This window comes from Dipodomys spectabilis, unplaced genomic scaffold (assembly GCF_019054845.1).
Source record: "Dipodomys spectabilis isolate Male_0828 unplaced genomic scaffold, ASM1905484v1 ptg000207l, whole genome shotgun sequence".
Taxonomy (NCBI): Eukaryota; Metazoa; Chordata; class Mammalia; order Rodentia; family Heteromyidae; genus Dipodomys; species Dipodomys spectabilis.
The window spans coordinates 8,951,706-8,973,533 of NW_024870884.1; the positions used below are offsets into that span (position 1 = coordinate 8,951,706).

The 21,828-nt window shown below is 37.5% G+C and overlaps 2 protein-coding genes across 2 annotated transcripts in view; one reads left to right on the plus strand and one right to left on the minus strand.

The window, feature by feature from the left end:
• Positions 1–21,828, minus strand: part of Ctnna3 (catenin alpha 3) — a 1,268,549-nt gene that overhangs the window by 711,928 nt on the left and 534,793 nt on the right. The window lies entirely within an intron of this gene.
• Positions 18,648–21,828, plus strand: part of Lrrtm3 (leucine rich repeat transmembrane neuronal 3) — a 155,358-nt gene continuing 152,177 nt past the window's right edge. The window contains exons 1-2 of the mRNA XM_042696521.1: positions 18,648–19,207; positions 19,551–21,082. Of these exons, the coding sequence (XP_042552455.1) occupies positions 19,204–19,207; positions 19,551–21,082 (1,536 nt within the window). The 5' untranslated portion in view covers positions 18,648–19,203. The remainder of the gene's footprint in view (positions 19,208–19,550; positions 21,083–21,828) is intronic.

The following is a 21,828-nucleotide window of genomic DNA, read 5'->3' on the forward strand; positions in this document are numbered from 1 at the left end:
TTCTTTCTGATGGAGGGATAGAATTCCATTGTGTATATATACCACATTTTCTTGATCCATTCATCTACTGAGGGGCATCTGGGTTGGTTCCATATCTTAGCTATGGTAAATAATGCTACAATAAACACAGTTGTGCTGGTAGCTTTAGTGTGGTCTTGTTTGTAAACATTTGGGTAAATGCCCAAAAGTGGGATTGCTTTAAGAGTTACTTATAGATGGTATGTGTGATGGCTAAGGTTGAGGTGATAACAGGAAGTAAAATAAATACAGTTTTCTTACTTGCCATTAATTGGGGACACTGAATCAAAGTGATAGATATAAGAAACTCCATTATGTTATTTTGTCTACTTTCGTATATATGTAAAGTTTTACATAAGAGAATGCTAAATAATGACAAATATCAAAGCATAGAATAAGAAAAAAATCCTTTCGGGGATTTGAACATTTTACCTTGAATTTATACAGATTGGTTTAAGATGTTCAGTATTCTCAGTCTGAAATCTAATAGCATCTCTATTCTGTCTTTCAACAGTTTTGTTATCATTATCACTTTTATTTCTATGTTCTTAGCCTAGGCCATAAAAAGTTCTTAATGAGAGATCATAATTTGCAACATTTTATGGTTTGCTAATTTATAAGCCTTTCTCTTGTTTTACTATCTGTTTGACAACAAATGGAAAATAATTGACTTTGTATACATTGTGATTACTATCTGCTCTCTCTTCTAATAATTTTACATTGAATCTCTTAAATATCTTCAGTTAGATAATCTATCATCTACACTTAAGAACTTTTTCTCTCTTTAAAAAAGTGTATGTTCTGATGCTACTTTAAGGGCTGATAACCCTGAATTTGTTTCATGAGAGCTTTATTTTGAGAAATTTTGCCACCTTAAAGCAAACCAAAACTTACATTATGTTCCTGACAAACTTGAGTGCTCAATATTTTTTTCTTTCATGTTAGGAACTCTGGGATTGATATATCTGATGAGTCTGCACAATAAAATTCTCAGGTAACACTGTTCAAAAGAAAAATACTCATTACCTGACTTACGTAACTGTAACCTCTATATATCACTACCCTCTATATATCACCCTTACAATAATTTTTTAAAGGAAAAAAATAAGTAAAATTCACAACTCAATCTCTCTATATATCACCCTTACAATAATTTTTTAAAGGAAAAAAATAATTAAAATTCACAACTCAATCGGGCGCTGGTGGCTCATGCCTGTAATCTTAGGTACTCAAGAGGCTGAGATCTGAGAATTGCAGTTCAAAGCCACCCTGGGCAGGAAAGACCATGAGACTCCTATCTCCAATAAATCACTAGAAAACCAGAAGTGGCACTGTAGCTCAAGTGATAGAGCACTCACCTTGAGCTGAAGAGTTGAGGGACAGTACCCAGGCCCAGAGTTCAAGTCCCACGACCATCAAAAAAAAAAAAAAAATTCTCAACTCACTCTATTATGACTCACATTCAGAACACACTAATCTCCAACAGTTGAGAATATCTACCTCCAAAAGAAATAAAAATATCTGTGACAGTAACACTAGAATATTTGATTTAAAAAAAGATCTTGGTTCTTATTTCAGACTGATAAAATCAGAAATTATATGAAAAACACTCAGATTGTCCCTGTCCACAAAGTAGATGTAAGGAAGAAAATTAGGGAAACTGACCAAGAACACTAGAGGCAGTCTCCAAGCACCAACATGAATTTTCTTACCATAAAATCATGCATTTCGTAGAGAAATCATGGTATTGCTCTAGAAACTATTACCTTGGCTTGACTACACACTGCACATTTGGGAATGGTCTTCTTAAAAGTCATGGCTACTAGCTCTACTATTCAAGGGCCTCAAACTGATTCTGATATTAGAAAGTCTAAATGAAGGTAGTAACATGCCACAGGCCAGGCTGCTTGGCACAACTGTCTAACACACTTCATTTTCCCATGGGAAAAGACCAAAACACAGTTGGATCAGGATTCCACATTGATTTTGCATTCTGAAATTACACACACACACACACACACACACACACACACACACACACACACACACACACACACACTTCTCTTGGTCAATGTCCTGCATCTCACCGTGACTTCAAGTGCTTTTGCTTCTACCTGAAGCCTCTGCAGGGACAATGTGACTCCCTGCCAAATCCTTGCAGTATATGAGCTGCCAGACACAATTATTTCTGACAACAGGTCCACATTTGTCTCAGTCAAGTTGCGGTACTTGTGGACAAGGATCTTATCCAAGCTGTCACCATTGCACTTCATCTATTTTAACAAATGTTCAGGATGAAAGGATGGAACACACTACCAAAGACACCTTGAAATGCCGTTTCAAAGATACTGACCAATAATTCTTGCTCGCTTTTTCCTTACCCAATATGTTCTGGTGTTCACTCAGATGGGTTGGTTATGATGAACTCTTGTTTGGTTAAGTTTTATAACTTACAGTAACTGTCTCTACTGAATAAAATCTGAGAATGTATAACACGGATAAGAATATTCTAGCTACTGCTATGGCTCGATGTATTAGTCATTCATTTTTCAATTGCTCCAATTTTCCACTGGCCCATGCAAACAGAGAGTAATATTTCTGTGAAGTCGCAATGCTCTCTGGGCTTACCATGCAGAACTTCCACTTTGAAATAAATCTATGTCAGGAGAAGACTGAGTGCAAAAGTGTGCTTTTCTTCTTCATTCTACCTCAGCCCCTAGATGGGGAACTGACACAAAGCAGACCCACAAGGGCCAGAGAACCAACAGTCCCTTGGGAAGGCTTTTTCAGGCTGGATTTTGAAGCCACTCTTCATGTACTACTGTTGGCAAGCTTTCATTCACTTTACTTTAAATATAAATTTTGAAATATTTGCAGTGGCTGTGATCTATCCCAGACCGTCCCTCACATATGCTAGGTGGTTATTCTACCACTCAGTTATCCACCCAGCTGTTCCTAAGTTTATTTTTAAGGTCATACATACTCTGGTAAAAGTTCTTCAATGAAAGACCATTAAGTCACTTGAGATAAAAACCATCAATGAGAAACAAAAGAACAAAATAGTCTCAAATAAATTTGTCCTCAAATTACTCAAGCACATATTGACAGATGTCCCATACATACAAGGGCATTGTTTTTTTTTTTCTGTACACACAGGGCATTGCCTTGAGACACAAATGCAAATGCCTTCAGAATAGAATTTTTCACATCAGAAGGAACTGAGAGTACAAAACACTCATTGTCCATCACTTCTTAGTCAAACAGTCTGCAAAAGGTGAAAGTCAGTATTCTAAGTGACCCACAGTTTGATTGTTCTTCACACTGAACACACACTTTCCCCTTGTATCTTACACTTGATGGTATCTTGGGCTAATGTAGATCTCTGAGTCAGTCTCAAGCATTTCTATAAGAGAGCCATTAGAAATATCTCCCTCTGTGACTGCATCAAGCTTCTGCACAGTGAGGGAAATGATTACTCAGCTAAAAAGAAAGCCTACAGAATAGGAGACCTTTGCCAACTCTACAGCTGACCAGAGTGTAATAACTAGAATATACAAAGAGCTCATAATACTAAAGAATCCATAATCCAACTGATACATAGGCAAAGGAGATAGATACTTCTCAGAAGAAGAAATACAAATGGTCAATAAATACATGAAGAACTTCTTGATATATTTGGCCATAAAGAAAATCAAAACCACATTAAGATTGCATCTCATTCCAGCCACAATGATCATCATCAATAACAATAAATGGTGGCAAGAATGAAGGGGAGGGAGAAAGGGAACCCTATTACATTGTTGGTGAGAATTTAAATTAGGTGGCCACTCTAGAAATTAGTATGGAGATTCCTCAATAAAATCACCTAGAAATGTACTCATTACCTTACTCATGTAATTGTAGCCCCTCTGTACAGCATCTTTATAATAAAATAAAAAATTTTTAAATCACCTAAAAATAGAACGACCCCTATGATCCAGCAAAGTAAAAAAAAATTCAACAAAGGCATCTATCTGCACATCTGTGTTCAATGCAGCACTATTTACATCAACCAAGTTATGGAAACAGCCTATAAGCCTTACAACCAATATCTCAACTGCTTTCAATCTTCTACCATACTCTGATTGTACAAGAGTGATTACATTTTCCAAAGACATTGAGTTATAAGCCAGGTAAAAGGTGTTACAGTTTAAAAAAAAATAGATAGTTATCTTCCTTAAAGTTTTAAGCTGAAAGCATCAAAAAAATGAACTGATTTTTTTTTTTTAGTGAAACTAAACAATATTAGGAGGTTGTATCTAACCATTGAAAATATTATGTCAAGCTGACTCAATTGGAAGCAAAAATCAGGGAACACGCTGGGCTTTGAGACAGAACAGAAGTAAACAGAAGACAGGAGATGCAAATAAATATCCACAGAGCAGGACAGCACAGGGATAGGATGATGGTTCCCTCCAATAAGGTTTCTGCATTTCTTGAGAACTAATGGTTTGACTTTAGCAACACAGTGAACCAAATCACAGCCTTGTGTCTCCTGAGGGTGAGTCTTCTAGTTAAATGGAGGGCACAGTGAGCTAGCAGTATTATGGAATTAAAGGAGAATAATGTAACCAAAATGTGTGATCTTGCTTTGATTTTTCCACCATTCAAGTAAAGATCCACTAAGTCTAGGAAAGAAGGAATCATTAATCGTGTTGTTTACCTTGTCATTTGAAGTGGAATAACTTGATGTCTAAAAGAGGATGTTCGTCATGTGGGAGAGACGACATGTTCTACAGCGTTAATAATTTCTTTCTTTTTCAGAGGCAATAATTTACATGTTTCATGGACTTAAAGAGATAAGCTAGAATAACTCGATATGAATCGTGTCTATTCTATAGATTAAATTTACAGCAGTAAAAAGAACTTTAAAGACTTGCTTTGCCCACTGCCTATGACGCAATATACTGAAGTTAAGGAGGAAACTGCTCAGTTGTCACAGGGGAACTATGTTTGGATGAGACCAACCATGGTGATTATGTTGTTAATAAATACACATAGCGATTATAATGGGAAAAGACTAGTTTATTTTAAACGTCTATTTCCTTCATCTAACAAACAGGTTCTAAGTTCTTCTTGTCTGTCTAAATCTACATGAGAATAGGGGAAACCGTTATGACTTCAACTACTGTTTTTCATACATTACGAAGATTTCAACATGGCTTTTAAAGAGAGGATAGTTATAAGAAGTAGCCTAGTGTGAAAGAGTATATACAGTTCTTTGAAGTTTCCTGTTTTTGTGTCATGTTTGAATTGAGTCACTCATTTTATCTCCCTTGGCTTCAGTTTTTCTGATCTGTAAAATGTGTCTTGGACAAAATAATCTCCATATTCTTAATGATTCTTAAGCCTCTAGATCACTATTACTTGGTATTACGAAGTACTCTTCAAGTTTCACTTGTAAAGCTTATAAGCCATACGATATCATATAAAACCTCTCAAGTCTTTTAGAAGATTCTAAGAAAATACACAAGCTTACAAATCAAGACTAAGGGCCTGAACGTGTGATGGTATGTTTAATTGGATGAGTTTCTCTGGGTAGAAACCTAAAATATCTCAGAAGAGAAACACTAAGATTGAAATTAACATAATATGAAGACTCCTCTTTGGATTTTAGCTAAATACTAGGAAATATATATAAAGGATCAAAGAATGGTTTCAAATATGACTAAGAAGGGTGGTCTCAGTACAATAACCAGAACAAAAAATATATACTATTAATACTTAATATACACACATTCACACACACCAGAATAACTATCATATCTAAATAACAAGTTTAGGATTTTGTAATTGTTTACTATAAAACTCCAAATATAATTTTTTTCTGAGTGGCTTCTCTTTCAACATTTTTCTTAGTATACATTGGTTTTACAAAGGAATTTTATTGTGATGGCTCCATACCTTTATACAATGTACCCCTAACTCATTCCTGCTACAATATCTGTTAAAAACAATTTCAATTTTCTGACAAAATTTCATTCTTCTTTGTGGCTGAATAATACTCCATTGTATGTATGTGTATATGTTATGTTTTCATTATCTATTCATTCGTCAATGAGCACCCAAGCTAATTCCATGTATTGTTATTAGGGCTTCCATAAACATGGGGGTGCAGGTATTGCAACTATGTGCAACTATATGTTGACATTTCTTTGGCCAGATTAAGCTAGTACATGTTTACATTTTTCAATTAAAAAGAAAAAATGCAAAACAAAATGTTGATATTCAAATGAGTAAGTGCAGATTTCAGTTCAGGATGCAGTTGAGTTTTTTAAAAGTGCAAGAATATAAAATTCCATTCCTCTTATTTCATTATAACATTACAAACTCATTATTTGAGGAATACATTGCACTCAGATAAACAAATGGCAAATACTGAAAATGCTTAAATTTGCATGCATCTATATAATTAATATAAAGTATAAAATTACAAAGAAAATGTATCATATGTGAACATAATCATCTAAAAGTCATCCTATATCTACCAAATATAGTTCCTTCCAATCCATAAGTAAGTTACAGAACACAACAAAGGTACTTAAAACAAAGGTTTCTTCTAGCACTTTTGGAGGCTGCTTAACTTGTAGAAATGCACAGGTTATAATGAGAGAGGGAGGAAGGGAGAAAGATTGAGAGGAGAGAGGAAAAGGTAGAGGGAAGAGAAGCAAGGGGGCAGAGAAATGAACAAGTTAGTCTTTGCTAAAAGGTGGAACAAATGTCTCAAGTTTATAAATCATGGAACAAAGGGGGAAACACTTGGACAACAACCCACAGAAGAAAGTTCGAAAAAATGAAGTTGCACATGGTTTCTGGCCTATACAATCAACGAAAATGTAAGAATCATACACTATAGTTTTTTCTTCTTTAAACTCTTGTATGGACTCAGAGACCACATAAGGGCCAGACTTTTGCTGGTAGGTTGAAAGTAATGGGTAACAGAGTCGGCGACTCATGTCTCCAGTGGAAGACTTTAACCTACCACGTCCATCCTCAAGTGCAGTCAGAGTTTGTATGAAGACTTTCCAGTTTCTTTCCCTCATCCCTGTCACACCTGCCATGCTTACACCTGTTTATGAGAAACTCATAATTGAAATATGGTAGATTGATCATCTTTATTTCCCTTGAGGAGGACCATTTCAAACTCATGTGATAAGGAATACAAATGGATGAAAAATTCCTATAAAATTTTGGATAGCTCAGCATGCATGATAGATGAATGGAATCAAGAAAGCTACATCCTCACTGTTCATCATACTGCAAAAATTCTGAGAGGTACACATAGTAAGAGTCATTAAAAAATACGGGAACTAGTTTTGAGTCTTCACAGACAGTGGTCAATTTCAGATTTCATCCACACTTCAAGCAACCAAACAACCTTTTCCTTCCAACAGAAGGGAAATTTAAATCTGCGAAACTAGAACCAAGTGAATCTGGTATACCTTCAAGGCTTAGAATTTTTTTTTAAAGACCATGAAATGAGGCAGTACATAATGAATTTGGGTTACTCCCAAATTCAAGTACCCCCTTGTGAGCTTACTCCCAGAATTCTAGCTGGAGGTGCACAGTTCCATACAGGAATTGGCAGTGTTCTTTGGAGGGGGAGGGGACACAAATATAAACAAGTGTACATGGTAATTCCTCCATCAGAGAGAAAGGGCTCTGTCCTATCTTGTTGAAATAAATCCATTGACAAAATCCTGCCCATATATCAAAAACTTTCTACCAGCTTTTGCTGCCTTACTCATGAATCTGAATGAGCATATACCATCTTCAAAGCTAATAAATACCTCCAACATCCAACAGGCCAACATGAACTGACTAAATTACATTAGTGGCATTGCAGCAGGATGTCTACTACTAAAGATATCTACATCATATGCTCCATATTCATAGTAACAAGAATTCTATGAAAAAGGGGGAAAAGAGACCAAAAAGGAGCTCATATATCTGATTAGTTAAATTGAGAAGGGGTTAGGGTAGGGGTGGAATTAGCAAATATGTCTGCCACACAATGAACATTCTAAGCTTGCAGGACTTAGAGTCAGTCTGTTGGTACTGAGATTGCAGTACCCTGATACACCAGTAGCATCACCCAATGACAGTTTATTGCTAGCCTAGGTTCTTAGTAAACAAACTAATTAACATAAGATTTTAGCATTGGGCTGAAAAAAATCACTCACTCTGAAAATAAGATATAAATTAAAGAGAAGAAAAATAAGAAAGAAAGAAAAAAGCCAAAGAAATAATTCAGAAATGCCAAAATCCTGCCCAGTAAAATTCCAGAGAACAATGAAAAATAGGCAGAGTTCACTTAAATAAATAAATACATAAATAAATTTTTAAAGAACTAAACAAATACAAATGTCCAAATTTAAAAGGTCCACTGAGTACTTCACAGTATATGGGGGGGAAAACACAAGCTAAAATTCATCTGAGAGCTATTTTCAGATATCTAGGAAAAGGATCATGAAAGCATCCACAGAGATAGAAAATAGATTCTCAACAGTAAGAATGGTTATGAAAGATAGTGGGCATTGTCTCAAAGATTCTGAAGGAAAATGATCTACAGCCCAATATTATATACACAAGCTATTAATAAGTAATGATGAACTAAAAAGAATTTAGGTATGAATTTTTTATTTCACATGCATCCTTTCTTAAGAATCTGCTGCTCAAATTGAATAGTAAACTATACCAAGGAAGCAAAAGAGGATCCCTTATGGCAGAATGGCGAAGGATAATGCTAGGTTAACAACTGTGACAGAGAAATCTAAGGATCGGGTTGGGTATTCAGCCTTGTTTCAGTGTTTAGAGAACTTAGATACAGAGTTTCTAATCAAACTATTACACAGCCCTCAGCCTTGTTACTTTTCTTTATAGTACGGATCATGGGTTGGCATGGTAGAGTAAGTGCCTTGTGTAACTACCATCTCATCCACTGTAATATAAGTCTATTCACAGGAGGCAGTCATTGTATTCACTATGCTAATTCCAGCACCAAGAAAATGTGACAGCTTAATAAATATTCACTGAGTAAGTAAATGAGTTTTCTACCTAGTACCAGAGTAAAGAAATTTTACTTTTAGGAAATACTGACTCATAGCCTTTGCTTCCGGGAACTCAGACATTCTTTGCTTAAATTGCAATTTTGCCACATGGGGGCTCTGTTCTTTGCAGTATGTCTCCCAAGAATTCCATGTCCCTCTTCAGGGAAATTTCCAATCAGGAGACTACCACAGCTACCAAATATTAACCACACAAAGGACAGATTCTCTAGTTCAGCGATAGTAAATCCACAAATAGATGATACTTTTTACTATAATTGGAGCACCCATCGGCTTTTATTCTCTGCTACTACACAGTAGTATTCTATTCTCTGCAAACCTACACAGGGTTTCTTTCTTATCTCTCAGAAGTTTATATGGAACCAAAATTTTTACAAATTTAAATGTCTCTTTTCAGACACACATACACACACACAAAAGAATAAAACTAATCTATAGAAGGAACATTTGCCTCTTTAAGAAAATAAAATTTTCTGTTATCAGTCCACACTTAGCGAAAGGAGAATTTAATTCTTAGTGCTAATATACTTGTCAACAAGTTGAAATAAATACATTAAGTGATTTAAATATAAAATTGTGTTTAACAATTCATGACATACCAGAATATATGTGAGATGAATAGAACAAAATATTTGTCATGCTATCATCTCAACAATATTGACTTTATAGTCAAGCTACAACCATCCATGCAAAGTAAAATATAAATATTAAAAGTCTGATTAAGAGGCATCTTCTTCACAGCTGCTTAAACCTCCATTGGCCTACTGAGAGAAATTCTAAGAAATACAAACTTCTATATAAGACTATAAATTTTACAGTGTGATTCTGATGCTACTTTTTCATGGAACATCCTTTAAATGAAAAGCTAGAAAACTGATTTTTCTCAGCATAAAAGACGACTGATGAATTTTGATTGCTATTCCCCTGATAGGAATTTTTCAGGTTCTGCTGAAAGAACATCTCATGTCAACACACAAATTAATATAATTTTTAACAAGGAGCAACATAAAATAATTGTTTTTTCTGACTAAGAAAAAAACTAATATGATGACAAGTGAAGGACAGAAATTCTGGCAGTAAGTTGAAGTACCATTGACTCCTAGTACCTTTATTAATTCTTGTTCCCAAACATGCCATTGGCCTAGTACCAAATTTTCTGTTAGCACAAATACCACAAAACAAAATATGCATTTCTCTCTGAGCTCTAAGTCCTATATTACTCAAAAGTCCTTTGAGCCTTGTTAACAATCATGAATATAAGTCACATGTATCCAATTGGGCTGGAAGTTCTACCTAAATTAATAAATGGACTCTTGCTGAGTATATATGCCATTAAAATTGATTCTTTGCAAGTTAAATGATACAATGGAGAACAATCAAATGCAGAGCAAAGATCGAGCTATAGTCCAAGATACAAGACCTCCAACAGTTTAAAAACTTAAAAACATTTAAAACATTTCAAAAATAAATATAAGGGGCTGGGAAGTTGGCTCAGTGGTAGAGCGCTTGCCTTGCATGCCTGAGGCCCTGGGTTCGATTCCTCAGCACCACATAAGCAAAAAGAAAAAACCCGGAAGTGGTGCTGTGGCTCAAGTGGTAGAGTGCTAGCCTTGAACTGAAGAGCTGAGGGACAGCGCCTAGGCCCAGAGTTCAGGCCCCAAGACCGTACCCAAAAACAAAACAAAACAAAAAATAAATATAAAAGGTTACAACTTGTAGATTTGTTTAGGCTTTAACTCAAACACACAATCTTAAAGGATTTACTGTTAATTTTGTTAGGTATAATACGGTTAAAGTGGTAAAAATAAATAAATAAATAAAAATTTTATTGATATCAATGCATATTTATCCTAAGATTTGGTTTTTAATCTCTCCACAAAGAAAAAAAGCTGTGTGTTTGTGGAAAAGGGTATAAGTACATGTGAAATAAGATTAGCAAAATCCTGATAATCATTGAAGTTGATATTTATAATACTAGTCTATCATTATGTTTTTATATTTCCACTACAAAGAAAATTATTGCTATGAAGTTATGTTCAGTTTTCAAAAGTCTCTCAGTAAGAGTTGTAGTTTAAGAGTTTATGCAACATCCCTATTCTAAAATCTAGCTTAGGGCTAGCTTTCTGCCAGAATTAAGTGAGGAATTCAATGAAACCTGTGAATACAAATTGATACTGCTAGATAAATGTGTCTTCAGGTAAGGGAGAGGGGGATGTCTTGGACAACTTTATAAGGTATAGTTCATTTGATATATCCTCTTATCAGAGAGGTCTTGATTTTAATGTCTGACTTGGAACCTTCCCTACCTATCTAAGCTAGAAATGTTCACTCACAACCCTACATGACCAGATAGGGTTTTGTTGTTGTTTGGTTTTGGGAGGGGGTTGTCAGTCATGGGGCTTGAAGTCTGGGCTTGGGCTCTATCCCTCAGCTCTTCAGCTCAAGGTGAGCACTCTACCGCTTAAGCCACAGCACCACTTCCGGTCTCTGGTGGTTTATTGGAGGTAAGAGTCTCACAGACTTTCCTGCCCGGGCTGGCTTTGAACCGTGATCCTCAGATCTCAGCCTCCTGAGTAGTTAGGATTATAGGCATGAGCCACCAGCGCCTGGCTCAGACAGGGTTTTTAATGGAGCTCTTGAAGGGAGCAGATAGAAACAAAGAATATTTCAGAGAAGTGTTAATGCTCTGATAAAGATCAGAATATGATTAGAAATGCAGAAATGCAAATGAGCATTCTAGCCAACTGGAAATTTAAATTTCTATACTGGCATTCTGGCAATCTTGTTCTACAGTAAGGTCACAAACACTAAGTGCTTCACAATATCTGGACTAAATGCATTTGTTGGTGGAAGGAATGTGTAAGCTACAATGTCAATAATGGATGGTCTATAATACTTGATTGTAGTACTGAAACTGTCGAAGAGCATAATGAAGAATTACTTAATACTAGTGAATCCTAACTTGCCCTTCTTCATGTTAGTGTCCCTTGATTATGTTCACTATAGTGAATGCCCTTAACCTAGGTGGAATCCAAAGAAAATTACATTTCCCAGAGATATTTTGATTCCAGAAATATTTCATAACACTTTATAGTTTACTGTGAACTTAAGCATAAATTATGGAACATATTCCCAAGTAAAACCTTTAAAAATTTTATGGGTTCAATTTTGCAGATGAACATAGTGAGATGTTGAGAAGTTTGGCCAGAATCAGTTTCAAATTCCAAATGTTAAATGACATATGTGATAAATAGCATACTATTACCTAAATTATTCTAGAAAAATATTTTGGATTCACAAAAGTTATTTCTAGAAATTATAGTTCAAGTTTTCACATATCAGGGAATTATGCAAATTTTGGTTTCAATTTAATTAAAGCTTTTGTCTTCTTTGTTCTCCAATATGTAACTATATGGCCACTGTCTGGGCATAAAAAGTCACATTACTGGGGCTGGGAAGGTGGCTTAGTTGTAGAATGCTTGCCTAGCATGCAGGAAGCCCTGAATTTGAATCCTCAGTACCACATAAACTTTAGGCAAAGCCAGAAGTGGCGCTGTGGCTCAAGTGGTAGAGTGCTAACGTTGAGCAAAGAAAAAAAAAACTCAGGGACAATGCCCAGGCCTTGAGTTCAAGCCCCAGGATTAGCACAAAAGGAAAAAAAGGAAAAAAGCCATATTCCTATTATAAGAGGCTAATTTTTCTAAACATTTTAACAAATTTCTATTTAAAATGGTTTTATAATATTTTAACTACTTATGACACTTTGAGGCCTAGTATCAACTAGGTATTTCTAAATCTTGGTGTAGTAGTCCATACTTGTAATGGCAGAATTTGAGAGGGTGGAAGATGGAAAGTTTGAAGCCACACTGAGCAATGTAGGGAGATCATCTCAAAAATATAATTCCAAAAGGGGTTTACAAACATTAAAATCTCATTAAAATTTTTAAACAAAGAAATCTAAACCCATACTTAATTCAAAAGTATTTATCATACTTGATCATTCTCCCAAAACATGACCCATGAAGGTTGAGCTTTCAGTTGCTTAACCCACAAACCTAGGAGCTATCTTTAATTTCTCTCTTTAGCTTCAATCTCCACTTGTAACCCATGAAGAAAAAATCTTTGCATTTTATCCTAATAGATGCAGAATTCAATCCGTTCTCACTGCTTCAATTGCTGCCCCACTGGCCATGTACTGCCATGCTCTCTCATGGGTTGTAGGATAGCCTCTTCTGGCCTCTATTCCAACAACAGCAGCAAGAGTGATTATCTTGTCCATTTGGGCTATTATAAAAATACCATTTACTGGGGTGATTTCAACAAACAACATTCATTCTTCACAGTTGTAGAGACTTGAAAGACCAAGGCACTAGCTGATCTGATTTCTAGAGAGAGATTAGTAATAGCTTATACAAAGCCACCTTCCTGTGGCTGAGGCCAGAAGAGGACAGGAAACAAATGCTCATTCCTTCTTATCCTTGGGATCTCACTAATCCAATCATGAGGGCTCACAAAAGGCTCAGTGTTCAAATATCATCATATTTGGGAACTGGGTGATTTGAAGTATGAATTTGTGAAGAATGAAGCATTCAGCAATACTGGATTGAGTGTTTCCACATATAAACTTGATTTTTATATATCTGTATGCTCCTAAAATCTTCAGTTGCCTTTTCACTTACTCCACAATAAAGCTAGGATTCTTAAAATGGCACACAAAGCCTTCCAGGACACAACGTCTAGGACCTCTCACTTGTTATCCAGTCGCTCTGTCACTTGCTTTCTCCATGATAGACCCATTGAACAACTTGACTAATTGTTTGTTCACCAACGCACATGATCTCCTTCATCTCCTTCATGAGTTTGCTTAGACAACTTTCTCAGCAGCCACACCATCCTACTTGAATGGTACCTATCTCTTACAATCTCAATCTTTCTTACAGTTTCCTTGTTTTCAACAGTATATACATAAAATCTCTGGGGCCAGTCACTCTGGAGGTATCAGTATATCATATTGCAATCTTGTTTTTCTAACTTTATATTTGGCAATTTGGTTTCATATTGGAATAAAATTTGGCATTATATCCTGAGACCTGATTTATTTACCCAATTTAAACAAAATATGTTTAGCCATTTACAGTACTGCAAGTGCAATAAAAAGTGTTTAGATAGATGACACTATGTTTTATAATTGTATAAATCACGAGGCCCCAGATTCACTGGGGAAATATAACTTGTCAAGGAGTTTATAGTAGGTTCTGCATGTGGTGTTAAGCATGGGGAAAAAAGTTTGTAAATACATATATAGTTTAATTTTGCCTGTATTAAAAGGCAAATCAGAAATAATCAGCTTGCTCTGGTCACCAATTAGAGAGAGAACTAGAAATCATACCAGAAATTTACTAAAATATTTACAATGTACATTTTTTGTCAGTCTACTCTATATCTTTAAAATAATTTCTGCTCAATTAAGTATTTAGTAGTTTTGAACTGTGTTTACTTTGGGCTTGTTTTGTTTTTTGTTTTTGTTTTTGTTTTTTTACTTCTCAACTAATCTCTAAGATCATCTCTCTCCAAGCACTTGATTGCTCTGAGGACAACACAGGACAGATACAATGTGGAATGGAGAGCAAGTACAAAGGTAGGGTCCACACAGCGTGGGTAGGGCCCAACCAAGCTGAGAAAAGCTGCTGTTGACTGTTGAGAAAAGGCTTCGTGGCCAGTATTAATACCAATCACAAGACCCAGAGGAAGAACAAAAGACCAAGAAAAGAACAGGAGCCAAGGTATCAGGAAAGTGCCTGGAAACCGCGTGTATGGCACACAACAAAACAGACTATTATTTGTCTTAAATAATCACAGAATATTTGTTCTAGGAAAGCAAAGTGAGAGAAATACCTATCCAGAGGTTCATTTGTGCTACTGTCCTTGTGTATGAGGGATATGGACCTGGGTATGCGATACTGGTATGAGGTAGAATGAAGTTGATTGGTCCCTCCAGCCATTCTAAAGCAGCCCTCTGAAGCAGTTAGGCAAGAAAGACATCTTAATAACTACTTGTCATTGGGGGAAAAGAAAGAAGTAAAAAAGATCAGAGACTTTAAAGCACAAAGATGAGAAATGAGTTGTAAATATTATTTCTTTTAGTTTGTTTTAAAATAAACAAGTTCTCTGTACATCAACTAAAGAATAAAATTTAAATTAAAAAAGATATACAAGTTATGAAGTTTCATGTGGGATGTTCAGTGATCAAGGTTCAGTAATAACCTTCTATATTATGCCAAAGTGAATATTCTAAAGACTATTATTTCACTATTCTTGAGAAATATGTGGTTTAACTGTTAAGAAATAGCTCAATGACAAGTGAAGACTGCCTACTAATCCTCTAAGGTTTGAAATTTTGAGTTACTTTCTTTCCACATACGTCCTTTAAGAGTATTTTCAAAGGAGGGAGAAAAAATGCTCAATAGGAAATGTACTCATTACCTTACTCATGTTATTGTAACCTCTCTGTACAGTATCTTTGCATTAAAAAATTAATAGGAAAAAAAAGAGTATTTTCATCATCAGGAGCAAGTGGTTCATGCCATGATCCAAGGATCATGATTCAAAGCCAGCCTGGCCAGGAAAGTCCATAAGACTCTTCTCTCCAATTAACTATCAAAAAGCTATAAGTAGAGGTGTGGCTTAAGAAATAGAACCTTGAGCCGGGCGCTGGTGGCTCACGCCTGTAATCCTAGCTACTCAGGATGCTGAGATCTGAGGATCCCGGTTCAAAGCCAGCCCAGGCAGGAGAGACCATGAGACTCCTATCTCCAATAAACCACCAGAAAACCGGAAGTGGTGCTGTAGCTCAAGTGGTAGAGCGCTTGCCTTGAGCTGAAGAGCTGAGGGACAGCGCCCAGGCCCAGAGTTCAAGCCCCATGACCGACCAAAAAAAAAAAAAAAAGAAATAGAACCTTGAGCAATAAAGCTAATGGGTAGCACACAAGTCCTGAGTTCAAGCCCCAGAACTAGCTCATGTGCACACATACACATACACACACACACACACACACACACACACACACGCATGTGCAAGCACACATATACACACAACACACAAATATTTTCCTGAAAATTACTTCCAACCTCACTGATGGAGAAAAGCTGAAAGGCTCAATCACATGTGTTACAAACTTTATGTTAATATTACATAGCCAGTTTATCTTAGTGCATTTGTCACTTCCCTTCTCAAAATGTATTTGTGCAGTAAATATACTTGTTAGCATCTATTATGTGCCAAGCAGAGTTGTAGATGTTTAAAAACTGAAGTAGACAAAACAGGTCTTTGTCTTCAGCTCAATATTGTAAATTTCATAGTAGCTTTCCTAGGAGAAAATTTATTATTTTTAATCAGGCTTCTGCTATGATTTTTTTTAATTTACTTGTCGATCAAAGACTACTGATATAAACACCATCTTCCATCCTGAAGAGTGAAAAATCTTGGTGAGTGGAGAAGGAAATATATGTGGGTTTGTTTTTTGTTTGTTGTTTGTTTTGGTTTTGGTTTTTTTGTCAATTCTGGAGTTTGAATTCAGGTTCTCCTGCTTGCTAGGGAGGCTCTCTTACCACTGAGCCATGCCTCCAACCCTGGAAATCTATATTCTTTAACAAGCTCTCTGGGTATTTTAGATGCATTCACAAATGTATAATTTCATGAGAACTGATGCCTTAGTAGTACATGACCTAAAGCTCTGGTCTATATCTATAGAATGTTCTTTGATTATCATGAATAACATTTACTAAACTTCTCATCCTTAGAATGTCTATGTACTATCTAATTGGCTCTTAGCCAAGTCACCTAACATTAACTAATAAAGTAGAGATTATAAAGAATACCATGTATTTTTAAACAAAATTTCTATCTCTGTGGGGGATGGGCGTTAGGATAAGCATTAGGATGCTCTGCCTTTGGGATAAAAAGATTGAAGATTAATTATTAGTGAAGTCCCATAGAACCAAAAGATTCATCTTTAAGATAAAGTGGAGATGATAGAGATAGGATACTTTCTCATCAAAGAAGCTGAGAAATCCACTGTGTGCAATATAAAAAGTGCTCATTAAATTAGTTCCTTGTGCATTAAGGACTGCTGTACAGTCAATAGTCAATACTAAACAATATGCATGATGTAATACAGTGAGACTTTTCAAATAACACATTTGCTATGTGCTACACACTATTCCAGGTATTTTAAGGTACCAAGTTAACTCAATTCTCTAAATGTATTTATGAGATGTGAATTTTATAATCCATTTTACAGATGAGCAAACTGAGGTGTAAAGAAATTAAATAACACACTTAAGGTTACATAGCTAGCAATTTGTAGCCAGGATTAGAACTGGGGAGCTTTGGGGGGGGGGGGGTGGAGTGGGAAGGAGTTCTTAATCTCTAGACTAACTTGTTCCTCTTTAGTTTTTATACCATTTTAGGAGCTTCAGATCAATGAAACAAGAATATGGAATATGCTGGTAACAGCTTCATTACACCAATCCCTTAATCTATTTTCACTTGACTCATTTAAAAAATGAAAATAACAAATGCTGTTAAACCAAATCATCCAGTGGTTAAAGAGTCACTCTAAAGCCAATTCTGATCCAAATCACAACTTTACCACTTAGTTGGCTCATGATGCAAGCGGCCCCTTTCAAGACTTGATTCTTCATCTTTTAAATGGAGGTGATAATGGGGCCTGCATCAAATTGGTTACTAAACACACAATCACTACTTAGAAAGGACTCAACAAATACTACTAATATAAAACATAGTAGCACCATCGTGAGCTAAAGGATATCTCTTGATTCTTACATTAGCACTAAAGATTATTTGCCTTCTAATTTCAAAAAAAAAAAATCCTCACAGCCATCAAAATAACAAACCAAATCATAAGCCATTAAACTAATTATATCTCGTGTGGGAAAACCAGAAAGGCTATTGAATCCATTAATTCATAGGTCATTCGTCATCTCCTTTATTCCAAAAATGTATGAGTTCCAGCATCCTGAGACACCTTGCATAATATAGTCACTGTGACTCCAGGAGGTCAAATGGACAACAGTTAATGCTGCTCTGTGAAAAACTCAATAATTCATTTTCTAAATTTCAGCTCCAAGCCTACGTTGAGGTTAAGAATAATTGACATTCGATCTGTGAACTTAATATTCAGCTCCGGGGCGGGGGCGGGCAAGGGAGGGGGGCAGAGAAAAACCAACTCTAGGACGCACGTGCTCAGCCATCAAGCCGACACAGACAATACAAGACAGAGCCAAATTGTAAAGCCAGACTGGGAAATCACAGAAAAGGTTGCTAGGTATTGATTAAGTTGACCATTCAGTTCCTATTGGGCTACCCAAAAGAATCATTCATTTTCCAGCCGAGAGTCTGCTCATTTGCAAGATAAAAGAGAGACATTTCTGCACATGCCCATAATGTTCTTCACCACTGGGGGCAGCTTTACATAAGACTGCATTCACTGAAACCAAAGCAACAGTCCGAGCCGCTTTCAGAATGACAGTCTGCGGGAGTGCGCGGAGCGTGTGCGCGCTACGGGGCTCTCTTGCCTTCTGGGCTCCAACACAGCTCTGTGGCTGAACTGGAGGTGCCCGTCACAGGAACGGCTGGGCTATGGAATACAGATGTGGCGGCCCAGGTAGCCCCGTGTTGCCTGGAGGAATACATCATGCTTGCTGAAAAGAAATTGTAGAAGCCAGGTTGTTGGGTATTTGTTTTTTTTTAAACCCTTTCCTACAGGAGAAAAAAAAAAACTGTAAAGATGCAAAAACGTAATATCCATGAAGATCCTATTACCTAGGAAGATTTTTGATGCGAATGCGGTGTTGGGATTTACTTGTTCTTGGAGTGTTCTGCGTGGCTGGCAAAGAATAATGTTCCAAAATCGGTCCATCTCCCAAGGGGTCCAATTTTTCTTCCTGGGTGTCAGCGAGTCCTGACTCACTACAGTGCAGCTGACAGGGGCTGTCATGCAAGTGGCCCCTAAGCCAAAGCAAAAGACCTAAGGACGACCTTTGAACAATACAAAGGATGGGTATGTTTTGTCATTTTTCTTTTTTCCTTCTTGAAAAAAAAATCCTCTAGTCTGTGTAAATAATTCTGCCTTAATTATTATAGAGATTGCCTTGGTTTGCTCTAAGGCTATAAATTCAATTGTTTAGTGAACATGTTACCTTGTTTAACTGCTAAAAAAAAAAAAAATTCTAAAGACCATCTCCTGAAATGACAGAGAGATGACACTTGATACTAAATGTTATTCAATGTTTACATTTCTCAACATGAATATACGTGTCTATTTTTTTTTGTTTGATTAATGAGAAAAAATAGAGAGAGAAATTTTTGGGGGGATAACTTTTCTAAGTTGTTTTTATTTCCAGGTTTCAATGTAATTAGGCTACTGAGCGGATCAGCTGTAGCACTGGTGATAGCCCCCACTGTCTTACTGACAATGCTTTCTTCTGCTGAACGTGGATGCCCTAAGGGCTGTAGGTGTGAAGGCAAAATGGTATATTGTGAATCTCAGAAATTACAGGAGATACCCTCGAGCATATCTGCTGGTTGCTTAGGTTTGTCCCTCCGCTACAACAGCCTTCAGAAACTTAAATATAATCAATTTAAAGGGCTCAACCAGCTCACCTGGCTGTACCTTGACCACAACCACATCAGTAACATTGACGAGAATGCTTTCAATGGAATACGCAGACTCAAGGAGTTGATCCTGAGTTCCAACCGAATCTCCTATTTTCTAAACAATACCTTCAGACCGGTGACCAATCTGAGGAACTTGGATCTGTCCTACAATCAGCTGCATTCTCTGGGGTCTGAGCAGTTTCGGGGCTTGAGGAAGCTGCTCAGTTTACACCTGCGTTCCAACTCCCTGCGAACCATCCCTGTACGCATATTCCAAGACTGCCGCAACCTGGAACTTTTGGACCTGGGATATAACCGGATCCGAAGTTTAGCCAGGAATGTCTTTGCCGGTATGATCAGACTCAAAGAACTTCACTTGGAGCACAACCAGTTTTCGAAGCTCAACCTGGCCCTTTTTCCAAGGCTGGTGAGCCTCCAGAACCTCTACTTGCAGTGGAATAAAATCAGTGTCATAGGGCAGACCATGTCGTGGACTTGGAGCTCCTTACAAAGGCTGGATCTGTCAGGCAATGAGATCGAGGCTTTCAGCGGACCCAGTGTGTTCCAGTGCGTCCCGAACCTCCAGCGCCTCAACCTGGATTCCAATAAGCTGACGTTCATTGGGCAGGAGATTTTAGATTCTTGGATATCCTTAAATGACATCAGTCTTGCCGGGAATATCTGGGAATGCAGTCGCAATATCTGTTCCCTGGTAAACTGGCTGAAAAGTTTTAAAGGTCTGAGGGAGAATACAATTATCTGTGCCAGTCCCAAAGAGCTGCAGGGGGTCAACGTGATCGACGCAGTGAAGAACTACAGCATCTGTGGCCGAAGTACCACAGAGCGCTTTGATGTGGCCCGGGCTCTCCCAAAGCCCACATTCAAACCCAAGCTCCCCAGGCCGAAGCATGAAAGCAAACCCCCTCTCCCTCCCACGGTGGGAGCCACAGAGCCCGGCCCAGAGACTGAAGCCGACCCCGAGCACATCTCTTTCCATAAAATCATCGCGGGGAGCGTGGCCCTGTTCCTGTCGGTGCTCGTCATCCTGCTGGTGATCTACGTGTCGTGGAAGCGCTACCCGGCCAGCATGAAGCAGCTGCAGCAGCGCTCCCTCATGCGAAGGCACAGGAAGAAGAAAAGGCAGTCCCTCAAGCAGATGACTCCCAGCACCCAGGAATTTTATGTAGATTATAAGCCCACCAACACGGAGACCAGCGAGATGCTGCTGAACGGGACGGGACCCTGCACCTATAACAAATCAGGCTCCAGGGAGTGTGAGGTATGAACCATTGTGATTCAAAACAAAACAAAACAAAAGCGCTCTTAAAAGCTGGGAAATAAGTGGTGCTTTATCGAACCCTGGTGACTAAAACAAAAAAAAAGGGAATCTTCTTCCACCTTCCTTTCCCTTCCCTTTCCTTCCCTTCCCTTCCCTTCCCTTCTCTCTCTCTCTCTCTCTCTCTCTCTCTCTCTCTCTCTCTCTCTGCCTGTGTGTGTCTCTGAGTGTGTCTGTGTCTCTGTCTCTCTGTGTCTGTGTCTCTGTCTCCATCTCTGTCTCTGTCTCCATCTCTGTCTGTCTCTCTGTCTTTGTCTCTCTCTGTCTCTCTGTCTCTGTCTCTGTCTCTCTGTCTCTGTCTCTCTCTCTCTCTCTCTGCTGGCAAGGTCCTTCCCTACCCCTTTGCCTGCATTCATTCCCACTGGTCATCTTCCTTTCCCACATAATCAGCCCCTTGAAATTTAAATACCACAATCAATGTGACGATTGAACTCTGGTTTGATAGCATGCCTGTTGTATAAGACCCTTTACTGATTCCATTCACGGTTGCATTTGCTTTTAAATGAAACTTCTTTTATAAGTAATACCCCCCACATCTAAGATTGTTCTCCTGGTTTCCTTGGGAAATCAAGGGAAAAGATGAGTGACCCCAGACTTTGGGAGTTTAAAGTGATCCTAGAAGGTGATTTGACTCGATGAGCTTGGTAGAGACAGACAGAGACATTAAAACAATGCCCTGCCCAAAAAGA